Genomic DNA, 21,361 nt, shown 5'->3' with positions numbered 1-21,361 from the left:
TGGAGAGGGGTTTAATGCCCACCTGAGGCTTCAGTCAGTGCATAAGGCAGCTCCCTGAATGGATCAATCGAGCTGAAACTGCAGGGAGGATTTGTCTGGTTGGCATCTTTCTGGCTCCCAGACAATGAGCAATGCTTAATCATTCCCTGAATAAGCTAGGAGGAGCAGGAGAGTGAAGCAGCTTAAGCAGACAGTTCTGCTTCATTTAATCCCAGTGATTACACATGTTGGAATATACATACTTAAAATGGAGCAATCCTGCAACAACTGCTGGATAGCTTAATGATTTAGATATCTGGTTGCAGAAGTTGGAAGTTCATTTTTTACTGTGCCTCGACAGGGGCTGGACTTGATAATCCACAGGGTCCCTTCCAAGCTCTGTGGTTCTAAAACAATGACACTTATGATCATCATCATCATCTGTGCATGTCCCAGAAGGACATATCCTATCTCTCTGCTAAGGTGTGCGTATTCGATCGGGTAGATTAGCTTTAACTTCTCACGTGTTCCTCTTGAATGCTTTCAAATCCATCTATATGTTTGCTCCTCCATTTTGAAAAATATGTTTCTTGTAACTGTTTGGAACGTTTGCACCTTTAAACTTTCTTTGTCTTTAAAAACTATAAAGATCATTTTAATCAGCTGCCTGGATTTTTCACTGAGACGGTTTGTGGTACTAAAACCAGTCGTTGCCTTGACCAGCTATTAGGATTTTCTAGTGTTTATTGTGGCAGATCCCTTACAAAGTTGGTGCACTAGCTCTAAGTGCTTAGTCTTGGGGATTCTTTCTTGTGTTAGATTCTGAAAAGCACACCCAGGTCTGGAATGTTGAGAGTAATACAGTTCCAGTCAAGTTCCATAGCCTTCATTACATCCCAACTCTTCCCTGGATTCTACCACCGCATGATGACCAAGGGTAGTGCAGCTGAGTGACTACAGAAAGGGAATCTTGATCGGCAAAATGTGACACAAATAATTACCCAGCCTGCAACAATATTAGAAATAACTGCAAGTTTCAGGAGAGTTTGATGTGTTGTCAGGCCTAGTCAGATGGCTACCTGAGGCAACAAAAACTGGGGATGCACCAAGGACATGGGTTCGAGCTTGGGATTTCTGATCATTCAGTTCTATGGGACTACAAAGTTGTGCATGGAACAAAATCTGTCTTGTGCTTGCTAGAGTGGCTGCCCTCTTGTGTAGTGGAGGACATGATCCCTTTGCCAGCATTAACACAAGTGCTGTCTGCCAGCTAAGACCACTTCTACATATGGAACAGGGGAGAGAGCATCACTTCTTCCTCACAAAGGAAAAATCTCTGACTCTCACAAATGTCTCATGGCTCGGGCATTACTCCTACATTTACTCTTCTGAAGGAACAAGGACGTTGCTAGTCTCCCATCCTGCCCACAACCACAATCAAATACACAGTGTGTTCTGGCCCTAAAATGTGGATACTGTGCTAGAAATAGTTTCAATACATTAATAAATCTGTTGACTTGCAATGTAGCAGTATTGTTTATTTAAAAGTGCATATCGTCCCCCTTAATGTTTGAAGGAATCAGTAGCACACAGAGTCAGTTTAGATTGTGCAAGAATAAGAAAAATAAAATTATGTCAAAGTCACCGTTACACAGTTTGTCAAAGCAAGTGTAGCTTGTTACAATATTGAGGGCAGTCAGCAGATACATAGCTGTCAGAAGTGCATTAAGGACATGCCAGACAATGATATTTTCTGTTGCTAAGACATCACATTGTCCCTGCAATAGAGAGCCACATCTTTTCCTGGGAAAACATGATTCTTTCATCAGATAGTGTTAAACCATTGCTTCATGCACAGCGAAGAGCAGTGTAACTTTATCTGCTGCCCCTTATAATTTGCAGGCAGTTTTGAAATCCATTATATGGTTGATTCGACATGGGAATACTTCTCCAAGCAGTTTAATCCTGCACCACCATAAAGACTGCGTAGCAGCACATAATCTCAATGTGGGGATTAAGAACCATTTAATTTTGTACCATTAACTGTTGAATTACAGAGAAACTGTGGATGAGGTTACACTATATGTTTATCTATGCAGATTACATATGGTCAGTAGTTTGCCAGATGCTTTGATACCTCCACTACTTTTGCAGCCAACAAAAACAGATTTATTGAGCCTTTAGTGGGGCTCTTTACATGGTCTGTGTGCAATATGGGGAGTGGTATGTCACATACTGCAGCAACCTGCTCTTCTGTTGTTTCTGTGTTATGTGCTGTCAAGTCACATTTGACTTAACCTCAATAGGGTATTCAAGGTATGCACAATATTTAATGAGTGGCTTTACCATTATCACTTTCCTTGTGTTTCCAGCAGCAATTTAAACCCAGGTATCTTGAGTCCCAGTTCATCATTCTTCCAACTACACCACTCCTGCTCTCTTCTGTTTAGCACCAAGTATATGATAAGATGGATATAAGCAAATATGAAATGGACACTCCTCAGAATCTGAGTGCCTTTTACATTGCTCAACTGACTCACTTGCACAATAGTTTTTAAACATGTATTATCATACAAATACCCAGCCACATCATGGTCATCAGTCACTGAATGTTCAATAAAAATTGTTTAAAGATCTCCTACATCCTTGTCACCATCTTGTGTAAGATGTGGCCATGCATGGCTTCAACTGTGTGAAATTCATGAATTAAATAAATAAATAATTCTACCAGATTAATGATTTAAGGATGCAGACAGCAGTGCAAAAATTGTAAATTCTGGTTCATATGGGTAGAATCCAATACTTCTAAACCTATTGCAACTGGCAGTCTTCCCGTTTTTCCTTCTTAAGATACAGTTGATTAGTTTTTATATTAAAACTGCAGAACCAGTTCAATTAATATAATAGTAGCCTTCAGAGCTAACAATAGCCCAGCTATTCATCAAATAATTCAAAAGTGTGTTCAGTTAATTTTGTCATCACATCACAGATGTGAGCAGGCAGTCCAACTCCTCCAGCGCAAATGTCTTTTCAAAGTGCTCCAGGCACAGTCAGTGAACTGTGGGTGTTACTAATATTTTTGGTACAGAAGTCACTGTCCACCTCCTTTATCAAATCTCAGCTTAGAGGATGGAGGAGACAGACTGAGAAGGAAAGGAGGCTTAACCATTTATTATCTTCTCACTGATGTATCCAGGCATTGTGTAAAGAATGAGAATCAAGAATACGGTCACAATTGCAATAATCAGCAGTGCAATTATGTACTTCTTGTACCGTTTCCAAATGAAAAAGATGAAGGTTTTCATGGGATTCACAAACCAGTTGAAGGATGTTTTTGGACGGCTGCAGAGGAGAGAAGGGAAGAGAAACAGCATAGGTTTGGATTAGAATGTAACCAAAAAGTAACATGCTGCTGGCTACTGACAAGCTGGAAATAGCCAAATGCTAAAGCTCAAATCAAAACAAGGCAGAATCCATTACTTCTCTGTTATTATTGGTTTTGAAAACATGCTGTTTCTGGTCTTGATGTATGACTATTCAGAAAACAGTAGATCCTTTCAGGGAGTCAATAAAGACTATGCTCCAATTAAACTAATATATTCTGTTTAACTCTCAACACTGTTGGGCCACTGCTGTAGTGAAATCATGATTTTTAAGGGCATATATTGGTAAATGAGGGCTCCTCTTTTTTGCCCTTTTCCCTTTAACTTTTGGTGCAAGGATCACCCAGGTGCAAAATCACACTCAAAACAATTGATCCCAATCCTCCAGTCAGCCCTTTCTTCATATGGTGAAATAATATGATCCTAAATACTCTGTTCCTTTTCATTGGTATCACACGGGCAAGAAGATAACACAAGGTGCAGGTTAGAGGCATAACCTGACTGTTTCCCAATCCACTCACGCGCATGTAAAAATACTTACTTGGGTTTCTCCAGGGGCTCCGGCTCTTTCCGCCCTAGACCAACGGGGGCCTTTTCAGCTTCCTCTATGGTCAGTAGCTGGAATTCAGCTTCCACTTTCCCCTGTAGAGAAATGCACTGTGGTAAAGACATAGTCGCAAGAGTCTGTCACCAAGAGAAAACTTTACTTTCATTCATTCATGAGAATGGATCAATGATAGGCCAAAAAAGGACTCCCTTGAAACATTTTTCCTTGGAAAGCAGGGAAAACAGTTTACTTGTAAAGTCACAGGAGGTAAAGTAGCTGTAAAGTGATTTAATTCACTAGTAAGAACAGAGAACATTTCAGCTGTTGGATTGATGTCTTTTATGTTTCCAAAATATAGGGGAAATTTACTATAAAAGAATTTGCATAAATCAGTTTGCAGTCTTTAAGAGCCCCTAACTGACTGCTGTTTAGAAAGTGTTGTGCAACCTGGGAAGCGAAGCTGTCTGTTACTTCCTAACAATGCACCATGCCTTCTCCATTTTATGCCACTGCAAGGCTGCATTTTCTGACCTTGTGTTGCTATTTAACCATGAATATCATTGTCCAAGGCATCCCTGTATCCTTCGATTGCATTGACAACACATACAGCAGCTTTCAATCAGTAGTATCTCATTGCCTTAAAATTGGTTCATATGGGTAGGAGCTTTCTCTATCAAATTCCTGCTGAGATAATAATATTTTAACTAACACTTGAAAGGTGCAGAGGAAAACTGGTTTTCCAAAAGCAAAGGCCATTACTGATGCAGAAGATTTCCACAACAAGAAGAAAAAATAGTGAAGAAAGAACTAGGAGCAGGGCTTTTCTTTAAGACCTCATAAGAAGGCTGAAAGGCATAGGAAGCCTGAAAAGAGAAAACTAACCACTGTTCCAGGTTGGACAATCTTGTCTAGTTTATAAGTAGGCTGAGGTCTGTTTAATGCTTGTTTGCTAGACTATCAGAGAGTATTAGCTGCTATATTGGGAGGGGCCGCAGCTCACTGAAGACGTGTTCCCCAATTAAGTCCCAGCTCTGGTGTCTGGACATTTGTTAAAAGAATCTTCCAAATGTCTATTCTCTATGTCTGTATGCTAATTCTTACCGTTAAGATGAAGATATTTCCACTAGGATCTGAAAACTCAACATCTTCTGGCTTTACAGAGCTCCTCCACTTCTTCTTCTTCTTCTTCTTTTTCTTCTGCTTAGCTTCCTTCTCCTCCCTCTCAATGTCTTCCTGACTTTTCAGTTTGATGAAAGGCCACCAGCCCTTCATTCGTTTGTTTCGGAAGATGGAAAAGCGGGGCCCTGCTTTCTCCTTGGCCATCTTGATAGTGCACTGCTCGGAACTCTTGGCAGCTCTCACCATATCATTCAACTTTAACTCAATGGACCCTTGAAACAAAGCAAGAAGTAGAGAAGGGAGAATTTCAGATACTGGCTGTTCATACTCAATTTGGAGCAAGTGGCTGAAATTCAGGTCTTTAATCTTTCAGGAATTGCAGGAATTTTGGTTGTGGCTAACATTGGAGCAGTGTTCAGTATTACTCATTGTCCACCTTTACTCTTAATTCACATCTTTCTTTAAAACTTTTGTCCACTTTTCACTGTTTTTCTTTACTGTTTTTCTTCCAGCTTTTATTGAGAGAAGAAGCAACAGAAAAAAAATCTTAAATAAATATGAGAATATTTACCTAATCCAGTTTTATATCATTATGGTCAGATTCACAGAGTAGACCTGGAGCAGAAGTAGTTTAACCCCTTCTTGCTCAGTAGTTTATATAGTAGTTCAACCCCTTCTTGCTTAAGGCAGAGACCCTTCATCTCTTGGGTTTCTCCCAAGGGGAGAAGAAGTGTCTTCTTATGCCCCAACATAAGAACACTGCACGTGTTTGGAAAAACCATTGTAAAAAGGTAGGTCTGCAACATCAAATGAGCCATGCCACTCAGAGAAGCAGAAAGCGTGAGAATTCTAAGGTCACTGTAGATCCTACTTGAAAGAAAATCCTTTGTGAACACAAAAATAGCAGTTCATATTAGTGGCAAGCTGAGAAATAGACAATATAGCTGGCTCAGGGGAACAGCTAAGGGACAGTGGGAAGGGAAAGAGTACACAAATTAGATGACATTAACAGAAAGTCTGAAATTAGTCAGAAATGAGAAACAAGGGTCAGAAACTAGATCTGTCCTTGCTTTATTCGTATCAGAGTGTTGCACAATTTAAAATTATAGATGTATATGGAATATAGGTAAAAATTAAAAACAAATCAAAATGGTAAAATTTATTGTCACTTGTGCTTCTAAAAAGGACCATTGGATCATTTTTCTCATCAACAAGTTTGCAGTGCAAGGCTCCTGGAAGTAAAGGATTTACTGATTGTATGTTGTTCCCTGGGGGACACCCAAGTGTACTCACAATGCTTTCCACTCTTTGAGGATGCCCCTTCTATATTTAGAATCTAGATTCAAGGCATAGATAAAGCATATTCAGTAGTTTATCAATAACTACTTCTTTCTATGGCAGATACTAGGAAGTTAAAATTACAGAAGCTGGATCCTGTCTTCTAAGGTATGGTGGAGTTAAAAAACTATTCATGGTAGTCAGATCTCAGGAACTCCCATCCATCAGGACATCTTTGGGAAGGTCTAACTGTGAATTTGCATAAATCCAGCAGGAACTGCAAGATATATGTAAATCTCTCCCCCATGGTAAAGCACTGAACTGAAGATAGCAGCTTCTCAATGACATAACTTTAGATCCTGGAATGATTCCATCTGCTCAGCTGTCCATTGGGTCTTTCTTAAACAACAAAATGTATAAGGCGGCTTCCTTTTCTGGATGAGCCTTGCTGAAGCAATAAGATCTCCTTGAGCTGTGGATTATTTCTTTATCCTCATTGGTGCCTGTTTTCTCTTTTGGTTCTCATTCATGACAAGCCTCACACCTCCCTGCTCATCTCTGCCATCCATGGCACTGTTAGATAAGCCTACAAGCTTATGTTTCTTGTTATAAGAGCTCTATATATCCAAGAAGGATTTCTCCCAATAGTTGCATGGGGTTAATGATACTAATTCTAAAGCCAAAACAGGCAATAGAAAATTAGATTATATATACATTTGACTAGCTTTGTCTCAGCCACTCCAAGATTCTTTTGGCCTCACAGCTTTTACCAGTTCCACACTCTCAATGAGTTTCCATGACCAAGCAGGTATTCAAACCATGCTCCCCAGAATCCTAGTCCATCTCTCTATCCACTACGCCACACTGGATCCTCATATTATGTAAGGAGAGACAGATGATGTGGAACCGAGGAACAACCTATAGGAGGTGCTAGAAAGATGGAAATCTCAAGTGATCTCCATTCCAAAAGTGGCACTAAAGAGAACGCAGCTGAAGTCTCCTTGTTCTCTAAACTGTATCGATTCAGTGAAACTGATATCTCTCAGCAGACTTGAATGTGAAATTAATGTAACAAAGGATCTGGGAAAAGAAGCCTGGTGTCTACATTTCTGTAGCCACTAGATGGTAGAGCAGGCCAGTTTTCCTTTTACAGTACACAGCTTGTTGCCTTAATTAATTTGTACAACTGCATTCATCATGCCATATTGCTTTGATTCGCTTCCTTGTAACCTAAACAACAAGGTGCTTAGAATGGAATCCAAAGCATATGGAACAGCGAATAAAAGGCCATAGAATAGTGTTTTAAAACTGCTTTGCTTGCAGAATTGCTAAGAGCTCCCCCTCCACTCCACTCCTTTAATGGAATTTAGATGTAAATGGTCTGGGTTTTCTAATTGTAAAGCATGGGTGGAAAACAGGGACTATAGAGAAGATGTTGACAGAGAAGATGCTGACAGACATGTCAGCTCTTCTCTGGCATTAGGTCTGCAGTCTGAAGCAACATTAGAGTAACTAGCTGTTCCTTTCCTGTTTCTGCCAGACTCCATAAATCAGATGAGCCATTTTGGTGGCAGTGGGTGGGTAGGGTGGGGGAAGGCAGTGCTAATAGCCTCCAAAACAGGGAAAGACAACACAATTCCCATAATCCTTCACTATTCACTATATGCTGGTGAAGGGTGAATAAGGTTGTAGGCCAAAAATATCTTGAGGTTGACAACTACCCCTCTCTCTATTCTGAAAGGCACATTTCGAATGATGGAGAACAGAGGGAAGATTGGAAACTTTACATGTTCTTTTTGTATTTTCTTTTCTGTTATTAACAGCATGCCCTTGTTGCCAAACAGCCCCAGAGACTTTTAAAGAAAAAATATATGCTTTAAAGTGCTGTGAACATTGCAGTTCAGGTAAAAATTACCTAAAAAATCATTTGCTGAAATCCTATCATAGTCCCAAACTTGAAGAACCAGAACTGCTGGCTCCCGGAATTCCGATTCTTCCAGAGAAAAGATGGAATCCTTTTTTTTGTACGTGATCTCTTTCTCGGTTGGGAGGTAGTCAAAGCGGAACACAAATCTCCAGTTGAAGTTGCCTTCCCCAGTCAACGAGTTAAAGTGAACATCTGTTTCTTGTTTGTCTTTCTCCAGTCCTTTAATCCAACTAAAGAAGAAACTTCATTAGCATCTTAGTGTAAAGCTCTCCACATATATTGCTCCTACTTTTTGCAACATTAAAAAAAACAGCACAAATCATTTCAATAGGGAAGATACAGCAATATGAGATCAGCGTTGCTCAGATTGCAAAATGTCAAGCTTCAATTGCATTTGAAAATAAATGATAGAATCCCTACCACTGCACGGTTGCAATTTTTTCCCACTGACTGAAGTCAGAAGTGAAACATTGCCTGCCACACACATATGTGCCTCAGCTGCCCACCATTGCTCATGTTCCCATACCCTGAGGTAACTATCTCATTCTGCCTACTTCTAGGATTGGCCCTAAAGCCCCATCTTATTTCTCCCAGAGATATTTAACAATGCATAGTTTCCAAGCATGTGGATCAAGTGAGTGTTATAAGTTCCATTTCCTGGGAAAAAGACTTGTCCAGCTTTTCAAGTGCAAAACACATCACCAATAGTAAAGTCATCCTAGTGGTGGTGATTTTTTGAAATTAATCTTCTCCCCTCCTGTCCCGCAGCCCCCAACTCATTCCCCAGGACAATAGGGATTTAATGAGAGCCTTGGGACCTTTAAATAAGGGAACTAGAACTTTTTTTATGTCTAAAAAATGGCCATAGCTGATGACATCATCAGCATTACACAGTAGAGCTGCACAAACAGGATTTTCGCCATGATATAGCAAACACAATAGTTGTCTGTAGGGATGCTGGTCTAATATATAAAGGAAATCTCTATACTCTTAAATAGCAGGGCATCTCTCATCTGACAGTATTTCCATTTTTGACTATCTAAAGTTAACCCATGACTGCTATGGTACCTTTTTACATAAATGTCACTAGACATTTCTCCTGTTATTGGATTCACATCATCAAGGACAACATCATCTGTGTTCCAAATAATGACACGCAGCTCATAACTGGGGGAAAAATGAAACAATAACTATAACAGCAGGATAAAACACAATGTCTTTCTTGGTAAGTCCTCAGAATTTTAAAGAAGGATTAAAGAATAACCTCCACTGGGACTGATTTGCCTCTGAACACAACACAAGAATGTCAAATAAATGAGAAGACAGGGATGCACACCCTTTCCTCTTTAAATATAAACCTCCCTATTAATTAGAAACTGTATAAAACAGTGAATGGGCCAAGTGCAGCAACCTCAGCATGCTCATGCTTCACAAAATTTATACTGAATGATCCTCAGCATTCTCTAGAGCAGGCATAGGTCATACATATATGGTTCATCAGAGCCCCAAATGTAGCACTCCCTTGTCCCCAAACTTCTGTACATCCTCCTGTGTTTATTGTTTGTTTTGGCTCTGAAGGGCACCGGCCCTATTAAGGAATTAAACATGAAAGTATAGAAGGCTGAAATTTTGGTGGTGATTCGAGGACACAGGTAAGCTTCACAACCTCGCACAATCTGGAAGTGAGGAAAACATGGGTGTGTTTGCTGTGAAGGTCTGCAGAGGGGCTTATGGACATGTTCAGTGAATGCACCTACAGTGTTTCTGTGATTCTATGCTATGTGCCCCACTACACACCCCTCCTGGGCTGCTAGTGGGACCAGAGTCCCCTGGGAATATCATGACTCAGAAGAGCTTTTATTAGTAGTACAGTATCATTTCCCCCTGCCTTTCGCCCCATAGTCTGATAGTGCTGAATTATTGCCTCTAAACCCTTGGGCACCACTTGCCAATTTGGGGACCCAGTTAACTTCACTAGAATTCCCCGGGTTCTGGAAAGCAGGCAGGGAAGCAGAGGCTACATATGTCCAGGATGCACACCTTTTAGAAAAGGCTTGTATAGATGAACAAAAGAAGCCAGGCTTGGCAGTTCGTCTCTACCAGTTACTTCCTCCACTTGCCTCTCCAGGGCTGTGGCGGTATCGAGACAAACTTAGCCTTGTCCAAGCACATTTTCTGGACTCTCTGGTGTCTGACTTGTGTTGCAAGCAAACATGCCCAGTGATGGTATAGAGCTTCCAACATTCTTCAACCTTGCGTCCTCCCACACATCCTCTGCATCAGAGAAAAGCGACAACCCTTCCCAGTCATGCTCTTTTATTCTCCCTGGCCCTGCCTCCTTCAGCTGTTCCTTGTCAGGCAGGCATATCTCCTTTAACTGTATGGATTCCCTCCCTCCCACTTGACACTGATGAAACCTGCCCCAATCCTGGCCACCTAATACTTGTGTGCAACTTGCTAGGGATGCATCCTTGCACCCCATCACATAAGCAGTGCATAATTTGAGCACTCAGTCAGGAAAATGGTGTAAGAAGTGGCTTCCTCCTTAACAAGTCTCTCTGCAGACCTTCATGGTGAATGCATTACAATTTGCCTCACTTACAGATAGATATGCCTTATGTCTGTCCACAGTTGCAGCCCTACTAACTCTTTCAGGCTTAAGACTTTAATAAGGTTACCCCTCAACTGGATACATGTTATCTCAGCACCAAACCAACTGCAGAGAGCCAGTAAATGTGTCCACTGTATTTTTTTGCAGTGCTCACTAGATTGTCAATCAATCATGCCAAAAATTGTGCATTTTGTTTCAGGCGTGTGAAGAAATCTTGGTGCTACTGCAACAGCAGCATTGTATTTGCACCTCCCCCCACTCCACCCCAAGTGACGGTTTCAAAACTGGCTCCCACTCTTGTTGGCTACCTGATTGGAAGCCGTGGTTTGATGTTGACAGGAGATGGTGCAGGGACATCATTTGGAAACATATCAATCCACATATGGAGAGAGCCCTGGGGAAATAAAGGAAACATGGTACAGTATTCTGAAATTCTCCACAGGCTGAGTTCATCCAATGAAGTAATGTGGGAGACTGATACTAACTGCTACACAAATTTATCAGCAGGAAAGTATAATCTCATCACTGTTCATACCATCATCAGATTACAAATTGCATTCTGTGACCATTTGAGAATGTTATTTCCTTTTTCTTAATTTGGTGCTTGTTGTGGGGTTTTTTGGACTCTTTGACTGTGTTCTGAAGGTTGTTCTTCCTAATGTTTCACCAGTCTCTGTGGCCGGCATCTTCAAAGGACAGGAGTCAAAACTCTAACTGTGCTCTGGTGCAGTTTGTTTGGATAGTTGAGTATTTATAGCTGTGGGATCAGCTTTTGTCCTTTTCAGGAGATGGGTGATTGTGGTGATCAGCATGTTTTTTGTTGTGGGTGTATTATAGTGATAAGAGGGAGAAATTATCTGTCACTGTGATTGATGGGTGTTGTTAGCTGGTCTTTTATGTGCAGTGATCACCGGTCCTTGTGGCTGGGGAGAGTTTGTTGACCTTTTGCAGGCTGTATTTTTCAGTGATGGGAGCCAGGCTTTGTTGAGTTTTAAACTTTCTTCTTTTTTGTTGAAGCTCTGCTGCTGTTTGTGGATTTCAATGACTTCCCTGTGCAGTCTAACATAATGATTGCTGGTGTTGTCCAATACTTCACAATTTTGAAATAGAATTTCATGTCCAGCTTGTTTTAGGGCATGTTCAGCTACTGCCAATTTTTCCAGTTGTTTTAGTCTGCAGTGTCTCTCATGTTCTTTGATTCTGGTGTGGATGCTTCATTTTGTGGTTCCAATATATACCTGGTCACAACTCAAGGTATCCAGTATACTCCTGCAATGGTGAGGGGTCCCTTTTGTCCTTTGCTGAGCCGCCTAGAGTGGTCTTATAGGCCAGATAGGCGGGGTTTAAATTGAATAAATAAATAAATAAATAAATAACATTTGTTGTATTTTTGTGGTGGGCTTGAATACTGTTTGTAGGTTGTGTTTTTTTTCAAAAGTTTCCCCATGCTATCCATGATCCCTTTGATGTATGGCAGAAATACTTTATTTGTGGGTGGCTGTTTTTCCTCTTCAGTTTGGTGTTGTTTTCTTGGTTTGATGGCTCTTGTGATTTCATTTTTGGAGCAGCTATTTGCCTGTAGGGTCCCAATTCAGATGGTTGATTTCGGTGCCGAGAAATTGAGTTTCACAGTTCCAATTTCTGAAAGCTTCTAATTTGCTTAATATCAATCCTTACACCTCTGTTTTTGTGCTGGTGCCTTGGAATTGTAGTGTGTAGGTGGAGTCAAGTCCACGGCACTGTAATGCTTGGAGGATACAGCCTGTATAAGAAACCATCTATCCTTCTATCACCACTCATGGCTTCCCCTCAACTTTTTCCATCTGCAGTTCAGCCAAAAAGTTTGTCTTGGGCAGAGGGATGGGATTAAGAGGAGTTTTTACACCTATCACTCAATTCAAGATAGAAAACCAAAATCACATTATACTCAAAATATATACAAAGATGACCTAGAAAATGCAAAATTCCTAAGATCTTATTCAGGAGTATTGTCTTGTGTTGTTTCTAGTGCTGTGGGATTCATAGATAAATCTCCACTGCAGATGAATGTACCCCAATCTGTGGTATATTTTGTAAACATTGCCCCTGGATATAACTGTCCTCCCAGAATTATTGGTGAAGGGAAAGAGTTAATTTTACAAGGGGGATTAAAACAGTCAGCAACATGTTAAAAATTAGAAAGGAATAGCAGTTTTTGTGAGGCAGAATATATTTTAAAAAAGATAATCACGTTCTAAGCATTACCAACATCAGGAGCTTCAAGACAGCCTTCTGTCAGCAAAGCCCTTTAGGTTTTCCCCATCCCCCAATTTCATGGTGCATTATTATTCCTCTTGATTAAAAATGTGTTCACAAATGCAGACAAAGGGGAGATGGTCTATTAAAAACCAGTACACATTTTCATGTGCACTTCTTATCAAAATGTTTTGGCAAATGATGGGGGACCTGGGTGGAATGAAATTGTGTGTCAAAAAAGCCCTGGAAGTTGTAGAACAGATTTGTCCATTCTTATTGTTGTGGCTTTCCATTTTTCTGCTCTGTAATACTGTTGTTCCCTGAGCTGGATATGATGAGAGCCTTGTCTGTCTGTTGTTCTGGCTGACAGAATACCAGCAGACCATCCTGTTGTGGTTTTGCTAGCCCCATGGCCCCACTTGCCTTGGATCCTATATAGATCCTATAAAGAGCAACTACGTAAAAAGACTTTTAAAAGGCAGGGAAACCCCTTCACAGACTCCTGTATTACTCGTCATCCGATATTCTGTACTCACTTGCAGGAGACCAGGATTCTCTGGATTATAAAGGGATCGAACTTCCACATGTTCTGGAACTAATTTGCATCCATACTCTGGCATTTCATCCCAGTGCTGAAGAACATACAATGCCTTGTGCTCATCATAAGCAGACCAGGTTTCATCATCATTTTCTGTCTTGTCTTTTACAAAGGCTTCTAGAACATAATGTGATCAGTCAGATCTGGCTGAGCAGGCCCAGAACATATACAATAATGATAAACACAACTAACTCACTCTTGGAAGAAAGATGACACAACTTCATTGGCTGCAGCAGCAGCTTTTCTGACTCAGCATTGAGGATGGATCCAATGCACTGAAAGACTCAAGTGCCTTCTGATATCATTACCAGCCTTCAAGGATTTGTTGAGGGTCAACACCAGGGATGACGGTCCTTTGGAGGCCATGTGGGCATTCGGCACTTCATGGCTCCCTACCACCTGGGGACAGCGCTGGACCTTCAGCCTCAATGCTAGGCCAGACCATGCTCTGCCCCAAGGTCCCCTTAAGGGGATCCCATAATACCCAGAGGTGACAGGTTCCTGCCTGCCACCTCTAACACCATCTGGATCTACCTCAATGCCCCAACCGCCCACAAAGTTATGCTAGAATGAATTAACAAAGGGAAGAAAAACAATAACCATACACTCGTTACATTAAATTACATTACACTACATTATGCCTTTTTTCCCATAGAGGGTCTGAGGAAGATCACAACAATTTAAAAAAAGATACAATAAGAACAAATTAAAATATTATGCAAAACTAGAACTGCTGGATAGCTCAGTAGTTTAGGTTTGGTCGGGAGCTCAATTCCCCACTGTGCCTCCTCGACAAGGGCTGGACTTCGTGATCCATATGCTCTCTTCCAGCTCTGCAGTACTAAAATGATGATTATTATTAGATTATTATTATTATATATTAAAAGCCATTTCAACATTACACCCATAACAAGACACACTAATCACCCCTCTCCAGAAAAGGACAAAGCCTATCTCACAGCCATAAATACTCCACTCCCAAGCAAACTACACCAGAGCACAGAGTGCTGTCCTCTGAAGATGCTGGCCACAGAGACTGGCGAAACGTTAGGAAGAACAACTTTCAGAACACGGCAAAAGAGCCCGGAAAACCCACAACAACCATTTAAACATTGTTCAAGATTAAAAACAATTATAAAACCATTGCTCCAGATGTTCCACAAGCAGTTCAATATGCGATCTATTGTATTTGCGTACGATCATACCCTCAGTTACGAGATAGTCAGGAGCATCAGATGGAAAGAGAGGTGGAATGTTAGAAGAAACATTTAATGAGCAAAATTAATTGTTGAAATATCAGTTCTGTTCCAAAGCATGGAGCTGTACCTTCTGGAAAAGCTTCAGGAGGGATCTTAAAAAGTTTGTTGTTTACTTTTACTTCTTCTCGCCTGTACTCAGCTGATGGGAGTGCATTTTTCTTGCACAAACTGTCCAAGATATGCGAGGGTCTGAATGCATCCCGCCACATGTTGTAGCCTTCTCTGGAAGGAAAGAAAAATCACATATAATAGATTCTAAATTGTATACTTTTGGATGTGAAGCTTGACTTTTTCATCTTGGTGCTGGTGGTCCAGTAGAGAGCACTAGGTACTATAGCCCCCCCCCCCGAGAAACTGAATTAGGATGCTTGCTTGGAAAGGCTACAGAGCAAGTGTTGGCTACACAGAAAGGCAGATATCTCTGCAATAATAATTACTGAAAGTAAGTAGTGCAATAAAAAGCTCCATGGTTGCTTTGCCAATGCATCCTGCAGTACGTACGTATCATACTGTGATGCCAATCCACAGTTAGCCCTGTGGTTGCTGTAGAATCGGTTCTCCAAGTCGATCTTTGTCTCCCCAATTAAATCATCAGATCCAATTAAATCATGGTCTAATACTGATATAGTAAGCTCAGTTTCTGTGGGGAAAGATACACTCAGCTCCAACACTCTGAATTAAAAACAGAGAAAGAGAATTATGAATTAATTAATTTCAGCGGGCAAATAACATGTGGAACAGAGGCTATTGGGTGCAAGTCTTAAACAACCACCTCTTTTACCATTTGCTGCAGTAGCACCATCTCTTCACAGTGTTTCTTTCATGCAATATAAGGGCCTGAGTAAAAAGAGAATGGCTGAAATCCTATTGTGCAAGTTTATGCCTTGCAAGTTTACGCCCTGGTGGTTTTTCATGAATTAAATGTTTTCAGTTGCCCTCCCCAAGGGATCCCTCTCATTATGTGGAAAGCATTGGGGGCTGCAGGGCAGGAGAAGAATTTGATTTACAAAAATTGCTGCTGCTGCCAGTAAAATCATTCCAGGGTAATGATTTTTTTTTTTTTGGTAGTTAAAGGATATATTCACCCATGACATCCACGGGTGCAAACACTTTTAAACCTTGACCTTGAAGGCAATGAACTGGTCATCTCACCACCACCACCACCCCCTATATCCACTGTGCTCCAGAGACTTCCAGATCCCAGTAGTTATATCTTTCAATCACTCCTTGGTCCAATAATTCTACCTGAACATCATGCATTTTTTATAATTCTCTTTCCTCTTTCCTCTACTGTATGTTATCTGCTTATTTGCAGTTCATTTCCACAATTCATTTCCAGCTCATTGTCATGTTGCATTCCCCTCTTTTTCTGACTGCTGTCATGCCTTCTTCCTCTTTCCCTGTAGCAGAGCTGGGTAGTTTGTAGCCCTCCAGAGAGACGGCCCAGGAGGATACCATGGTCAATGATATAGAAAGCCGCTGAAAGGCCCAGCAAAACCAATAGGGATAAACTCCCCATGTCCAGTTTCCAGCATAGGTCATCCACCAAGGCGACTAAAGCTGTCTCTGTCCCATAACCAGGCCTGACACCAGATTGAAATGGGTCTAGATAATCTGCTTCCTCCAGGAATCCCTGGAGCTGAGAAACCACCGCACACTCCACTACCTTGCCCAGGAATGGGATGTTTGAGATTAGCCAGTAGTTATCCAGTACACTGGGATCCAGGGAAGGCTTCTTCAATAGTGGTCTCATTACTGCCTCCTTTAAGCAAGCAGGGATCCTACGCTGCTTCAAGGAAGCATTTACCACTCCCCATACCCAATCAGCCATTCCTCTTCTGGCTGCTTATATGAGCCAGGGAAAGCAAGGGTCCAGCGCACATGTGGTGGCATTCACCTCTCCAAGAATTCTGTCTACATCATTAGGCTGCACCAACTGAAAAGTATCCATTAAAACAGAATACGCCAGGGCCAAAGTTACATCCACCGGGTCTGTATCAATTACAGCATCCAAGTCAGAGCAGATCTGAGTGACTTTATCTGAAAAGTGCCGTGCAAATTCCTCACAGCGGATTGCGGAGTGGTCAATATTTTGTTCTTTTGGTGGGGTATGTACTAAGCCCCTGACCACTTGAAACAACTCTGTTGGATGACTTTGTGCAGATGCAAACCTTTTTGAATAGGCCTTCAAATGGGCTCTAGTGCATGTTTGGTTGGATTCACTCTGAGTTTTCTGCCATTGTCACTCTAGTCCCATCCCACTTGTTTCATCACTGCCAGCTCCCTGGTGAACCAGGGGGCTTGCCTGACCCTACTTTGTGGTAGGAAGCAATTGTGTCCACCACCATGGCCATTTCCCCTTTCCAGAGATCAGCCAGAGCTTTGACAGGATCGACTGCCAAGGCAACAGGAAACTCCCCAAGACCTGTCAGAAAAACGCTTGGATCCATCAGTCTCCTGGGGCAGACCATCCTAATATAGTGGTGCCCCGCATAGCGAGGTTAATCCGTTCCGGATTAACCTCGCTATGCGGAATCGTCGCTAAACAGGTAGAGAAAACGTATTGAAACGCATTAAACTTAGTTTGATGCGTTCCAATACCTTGCTTACTTACCCGTTCAGTGAGGATTCCCCTTGCCGGCAGCCATTTTCGCGCCCTCGCTAAGCGAGGGCAGGGCGTGAAAACGGCTGCCGGCAGCCATTTCCGGGCTTCCAGCGGCCATTTTAGAGCCGCCGAACAGCTGTTCCGTGGCTCCAAAATGGCCGCCGCAATACCCGATCTTCGCAATGCGGGTTTTCCCCATTGCGAAGATCGGGTATGTTTCCGTATAGCGATCCCGAAAAAGGGAACGCTATACGGAAACATCGCTATACGGTGCACTTGCTAAGCGAGGCACCACTGTAAGTCCACCTCCCCTTCAGAGATTAAGAGTTCCAGTAAGTCTAAACCTCACCAGGTAGTGATCTGTCCATGATAATGGAACTACAGAGAGTTCCTCCACACCCAGATCACCATTATCCTGCCCCGCATGAAAAACAAGGTCCAGAGTGTGCCCTGCTATATGTGTGGGGCCAGAAACCAATTGGGACAGATCCATGGTTGTCATGGAGGACATAAAGTCCTGAGCCACTCTTTATAAGTTGAAGTCCCCCAGTCCTATCAGTTTAGAGAACTCCAACATCACCTCCGATACCAACTCAGTCTGCTCAGGAAGGGGGACTGTTGAGCAGCGGGGTGGACGGTACACCAACAGAATCCCTATTCTGTCCTGGGTGCCCACCTTTAAGTATACACACTTGAACCCAGAAAACTGTGGGACAAAGCACCTGCTGAGGGGGATGGAAGCATGATAGACTACTGAAACACCACCTCATATAAGGATCTACATGGACTTTTAGACTCTACAACAAGCAACATTGAGAAGGTAGAATGTAAAGCAACATCCTTACTCTCCAAAAACTGGATTGAGCTGCTTTGGGATATATCGCTCCTTGGTGTCTTTCTGTTGTTGCCCAATTTTGACAACCAGGTAGGGATCTGCCTTCCCATTGGGATCTGCTGGAGTCAAGTTAGTTGCCTGGAACACATAACATGTGAGACTTATAATGCTGGCAAGACAAAAAACCATATAGAAGCCACTGAGTGGAAGCATTACATCAGTTTGTCTGGAAACATAATTAGGCTGAATCTATCATGAACAGTTATAAACTGATATCATCGTAAAAGAGTTACTGACATATATACGTAGTCTAGGTCTTAACATGACTGAAATACAAACAATAAAAAATCACAGAAACCCCAGTTGTTGGATGTAAGAGCTGGGAATTCACAAGTCTTGTCCTTTTGTAATAATATTCCCCCCTTATACTCATGAAAGCCAAGTAAGAATCAAGTGAAAGACGCACATAAGCTGTATCACGCCAGTGACAAAGGACATGCTTTAAGAGATTAGCTTGAGATGGCAATAAAGTAGCTGTCTGTGTTGGCAGGATGACCAAATTATTTGGTAATATAAGCACAAGTTTAAAGATGCATGAAAGTTACTACAAATACTCACTTTAACTATATAGATTCGGACCAGGACTTTAATAGGTCTGTTTCTGGGAATGCCTTGGGAGATTTTATGTTCTGCACCTGCTTCTTCAGCACGATATACAAAAAATGAACCCTGCAAAAGAAGGATTAAATAAGAATGTATCTGCATACCATCCTTTCTAGTAAAATCTATTCTGAATAGCCCTACATCTACAAAAAACAATTTTCATTTTCTCTTATACTGTATTAGCAAGAAATGTCTGTTTCATCTTCAGCTAGCAGTCATATTCTCAAACACAGTTTTAGATAATTCCTCTAAATCATTAGTCCAGTACCTTTCCCCCTCAATATCCTTAATTCATATACAGGTTTCACCACCATAAGCTGAACTTCACTTCCAAAATTGCCTGGTTTTGTTTTGTTTTGTCAAAAATTGGTCTTTAAAGTGACAAGGAATAACTTTCAGAGCAGGGGACCTTTACTACCTGTGGATATTAATTCCTGAAATTTCTTATCTTTAAAAAACATTATTTTAATGTATTTTATTTTTATGCTTTTCTGATTTGTTCATATATACATGTTAGATATTCAACTCTTTAAAAACACCTCTCTCTGGGTTATGAACATGGGATATTGTGATTCTCTGCCCACAATTTAAAAAAAAACAGGAAATGGCCCAATATTGTACAATATCCTGCCTGCCCAGTCCTCTGAAGATGCCGGCCACAGAGCCTGGTGAAACGTCAGGAAGAACAACCTTCAGAACATGACCAAAGAGCCTGAAAAACCCACAACAACCATCAGATCCCGGCCGTGAAAGCCTTCGAGAATACATAGCCCTGACAATTGCTTTGTATTTGGGTGAGAAGTGGTTAAGTGATGAAAACAGGAATCAACGTTCAGGTTTTTCATGTATATGTGAAATAGTATGGAGAATCATGGATCCCTGAGACACTCCACAGGCTAATAGTGTTTTCAAGATGTTGAAAAGGAATCCCCCCCCAGCACCACTACCATTCACAAATTGACACCATGGAAGGGAAAATCCCTTATGTCTCCCTAACTTTCATCCTAAATATTATTTGCTTTTAAAATGTCTTTTTACATGCTTGTGAATAAAACTGATAAACCTACTCCCAAGTAAACAGGGTAAAAATACTCCTGAGTAAACCAGGTAAAACCTTCTTTAATATTCCCTTTCACAAAACAAAAAATGCAGTATTTTCACAGCTTGAATGAGTAAGTTTCTGAATATCGTTCTTTTTTTAACTTCAAATACTTTTTGAGTAAACCAGGTAAAATTACTCATGAGTAAACAAAGTAACAATCATGACTAGAAACACCTTCGCACAAATGTCCCCACATTTTGTGCAGAGCAAGACCAGACATTCTGCTACATCCACGCCAAATTTGACACTGATCCGAGGTCAAGTTTCATAGTTATAATTTTTTGTTTCAAACATCCCTATTTTTTTAGTTGGCTTATGACCTAAGAGCGCAAAATACTGCTGCAATAATAAAATGTAATATTTTTGAGTGGTTAATTGCTCTTTATGCATACAGCCTGATTGGTTTTGAAGCAATAAAATTAAGTATTTTATTGTACTGAAAACAAGTTGCTATTAATTACCTTGTATTTTCCCACAAAATTATCTTCATCATTTCCATCCTCATCTTCACTAGCTTTCCCACGATGAAGTGGAAAAATACATAGCCAGTCTTCAAAATTGTCAAACTCGTTTTCCAGTTCTGAACTGTAGATCTGACAGGAGAGGCATGTTAATTTTTGAGCTTACTTCCCATCACAGATATTAATAAAAACCAATGCAGAAAGAAAAAGTCACTTCAAGCAAGCGATTATTTTCCCCAAAATTCTTTTTAACATTTGCTTGTCTTTTCTTTTTCTTTTTTTTTGGTAGAATTCCACCAAAACCCTATGGTTAAGATCGGGCAAGAAGAGATTCAAGTAATAATTCAACCTCAACGAACAGTGAGATGCACAACCATCATGCAAGTCAATATAAAAACAGTTACTTTTCTCACCTACAACTCTCAGAATTTCCAGCCAGCATCCACTATCCATGCTGGATGAGGGACTATGGGAATGATAGTCCAATAATAACTTATCCTACAGCTATATATAATTTAGAATTTAAATAAAAAATAATGTGACATTTAATACCAAACACTAATGCATGTTCATTAGACTGAAATATATTTCAGTTTCATTGTACCAACAGTAAATTACATGCATTAAGGACATTATATCAAATCATCACCTAGTCAAAGCTATGATTTTTCCAGTAGTTCTGTATGGGATTGAGAGCTGGACCATAAAGAAGACTGACCACTGAAGAACTGATGCTTCTGAATTGCGGTGCTGGAGGAG

The 21,361-nt window shown here is 41.0% G+C and overlaps 1 protein-coding gene and 1 long non-coding RNA gene across 3 annotated transcripts in view; one reads left to right on the top strand and one right to left on the bottom strand.

Moving 5' to 3' along the window:
* LOC144589154 (uncharacterized) overlaps positions 1-21,113 on the top strand; it is a 75,636-nt gene extending 54,523 nt beyond the window's left edge. Inside the window, exon 2 of the long non-coding RNA XR_013545072.1 lies at positions 20,892-21,113. This is a non-coding gene — a long non-coding RNA (uncharacterized LOC144589154). The remainder of the gene's footprint in view (positions 1-20,891) is intronic.
* The window catches only part of LOC110073403 (fer-1-like protein 4), a 71,947-nt gene continuing 52,082 nt past the window's right edge, over positions 1,497-21,361 (bottom strand). Inside the window, exons 34-45 of one of the 2 annotated variants that reach the window (XM_020782585.3) lie at positions 20,603-20,734; positions 18,995-19,105; positions 18,387-18,514; positions 15,438-15,608; positions 15,004-15,158; positions 13,616-13,794; positions 11,153-11,238; positions 9,302-9,400; positions 8,222-8,463; positions 5,011-5,300; positions 3,904-4,004; positions 1,497-3,321 (exon numbers count right to left, since the gene is read on the bottom strand). In XM_020782585.3, coding sequence (XP_020638244.3) covers positions 3,141-3,321; positions 3,904-4,004; positions 5,011-5,300; positions 8,222-8,463; positions 9,302-9,400; positions 11,153-11,238; positions 13,616-13,794; positions 15,004-15,158; positions 15,438-15,608; positions 18,387-18,514; positions 18,995-19,105; positions 20,603-20,734 — 1,875 coding nt within the window. In that variant the 3' untranslated portion in view covers positions 1,497-3,140. Of the gene's footprint in view, positions 3,322-3,903; positions 4,005-5,010; positions 5,301-8,221; positions 8,464-9,301; positions 9,401-11,152; positions 11,239-13,615; positions 13,795-15,003; positions 15,159-15,437; positions 15,609-18,386; positions 18,515-18,994; positions 19,106-20,602; positions 20,735-21,361 lie in introns of those variants that run through there. The other variant, XR_013545071.1, reaches the window with a different exon arrangement.

The sequence above is a fragment of the Pogona vitticeps genome, chromosome 4 (genome assembly GCF_051106095.1).
Source record: "Pogona vitticeps strain Pit_001003342236 chromosome 4, PviZW2.1, whole genome shotgun sequence".
NCBI lineage: Eukaryota > Metazoa > Chordata > Lepidosauria > Squamata > Agamidae > Pogona > Pogona vitticeps.
Note: the sequence above shows the minus strand (reverse complement) of the source record. Positions and strands in the feature narration are given on the sequence as shown.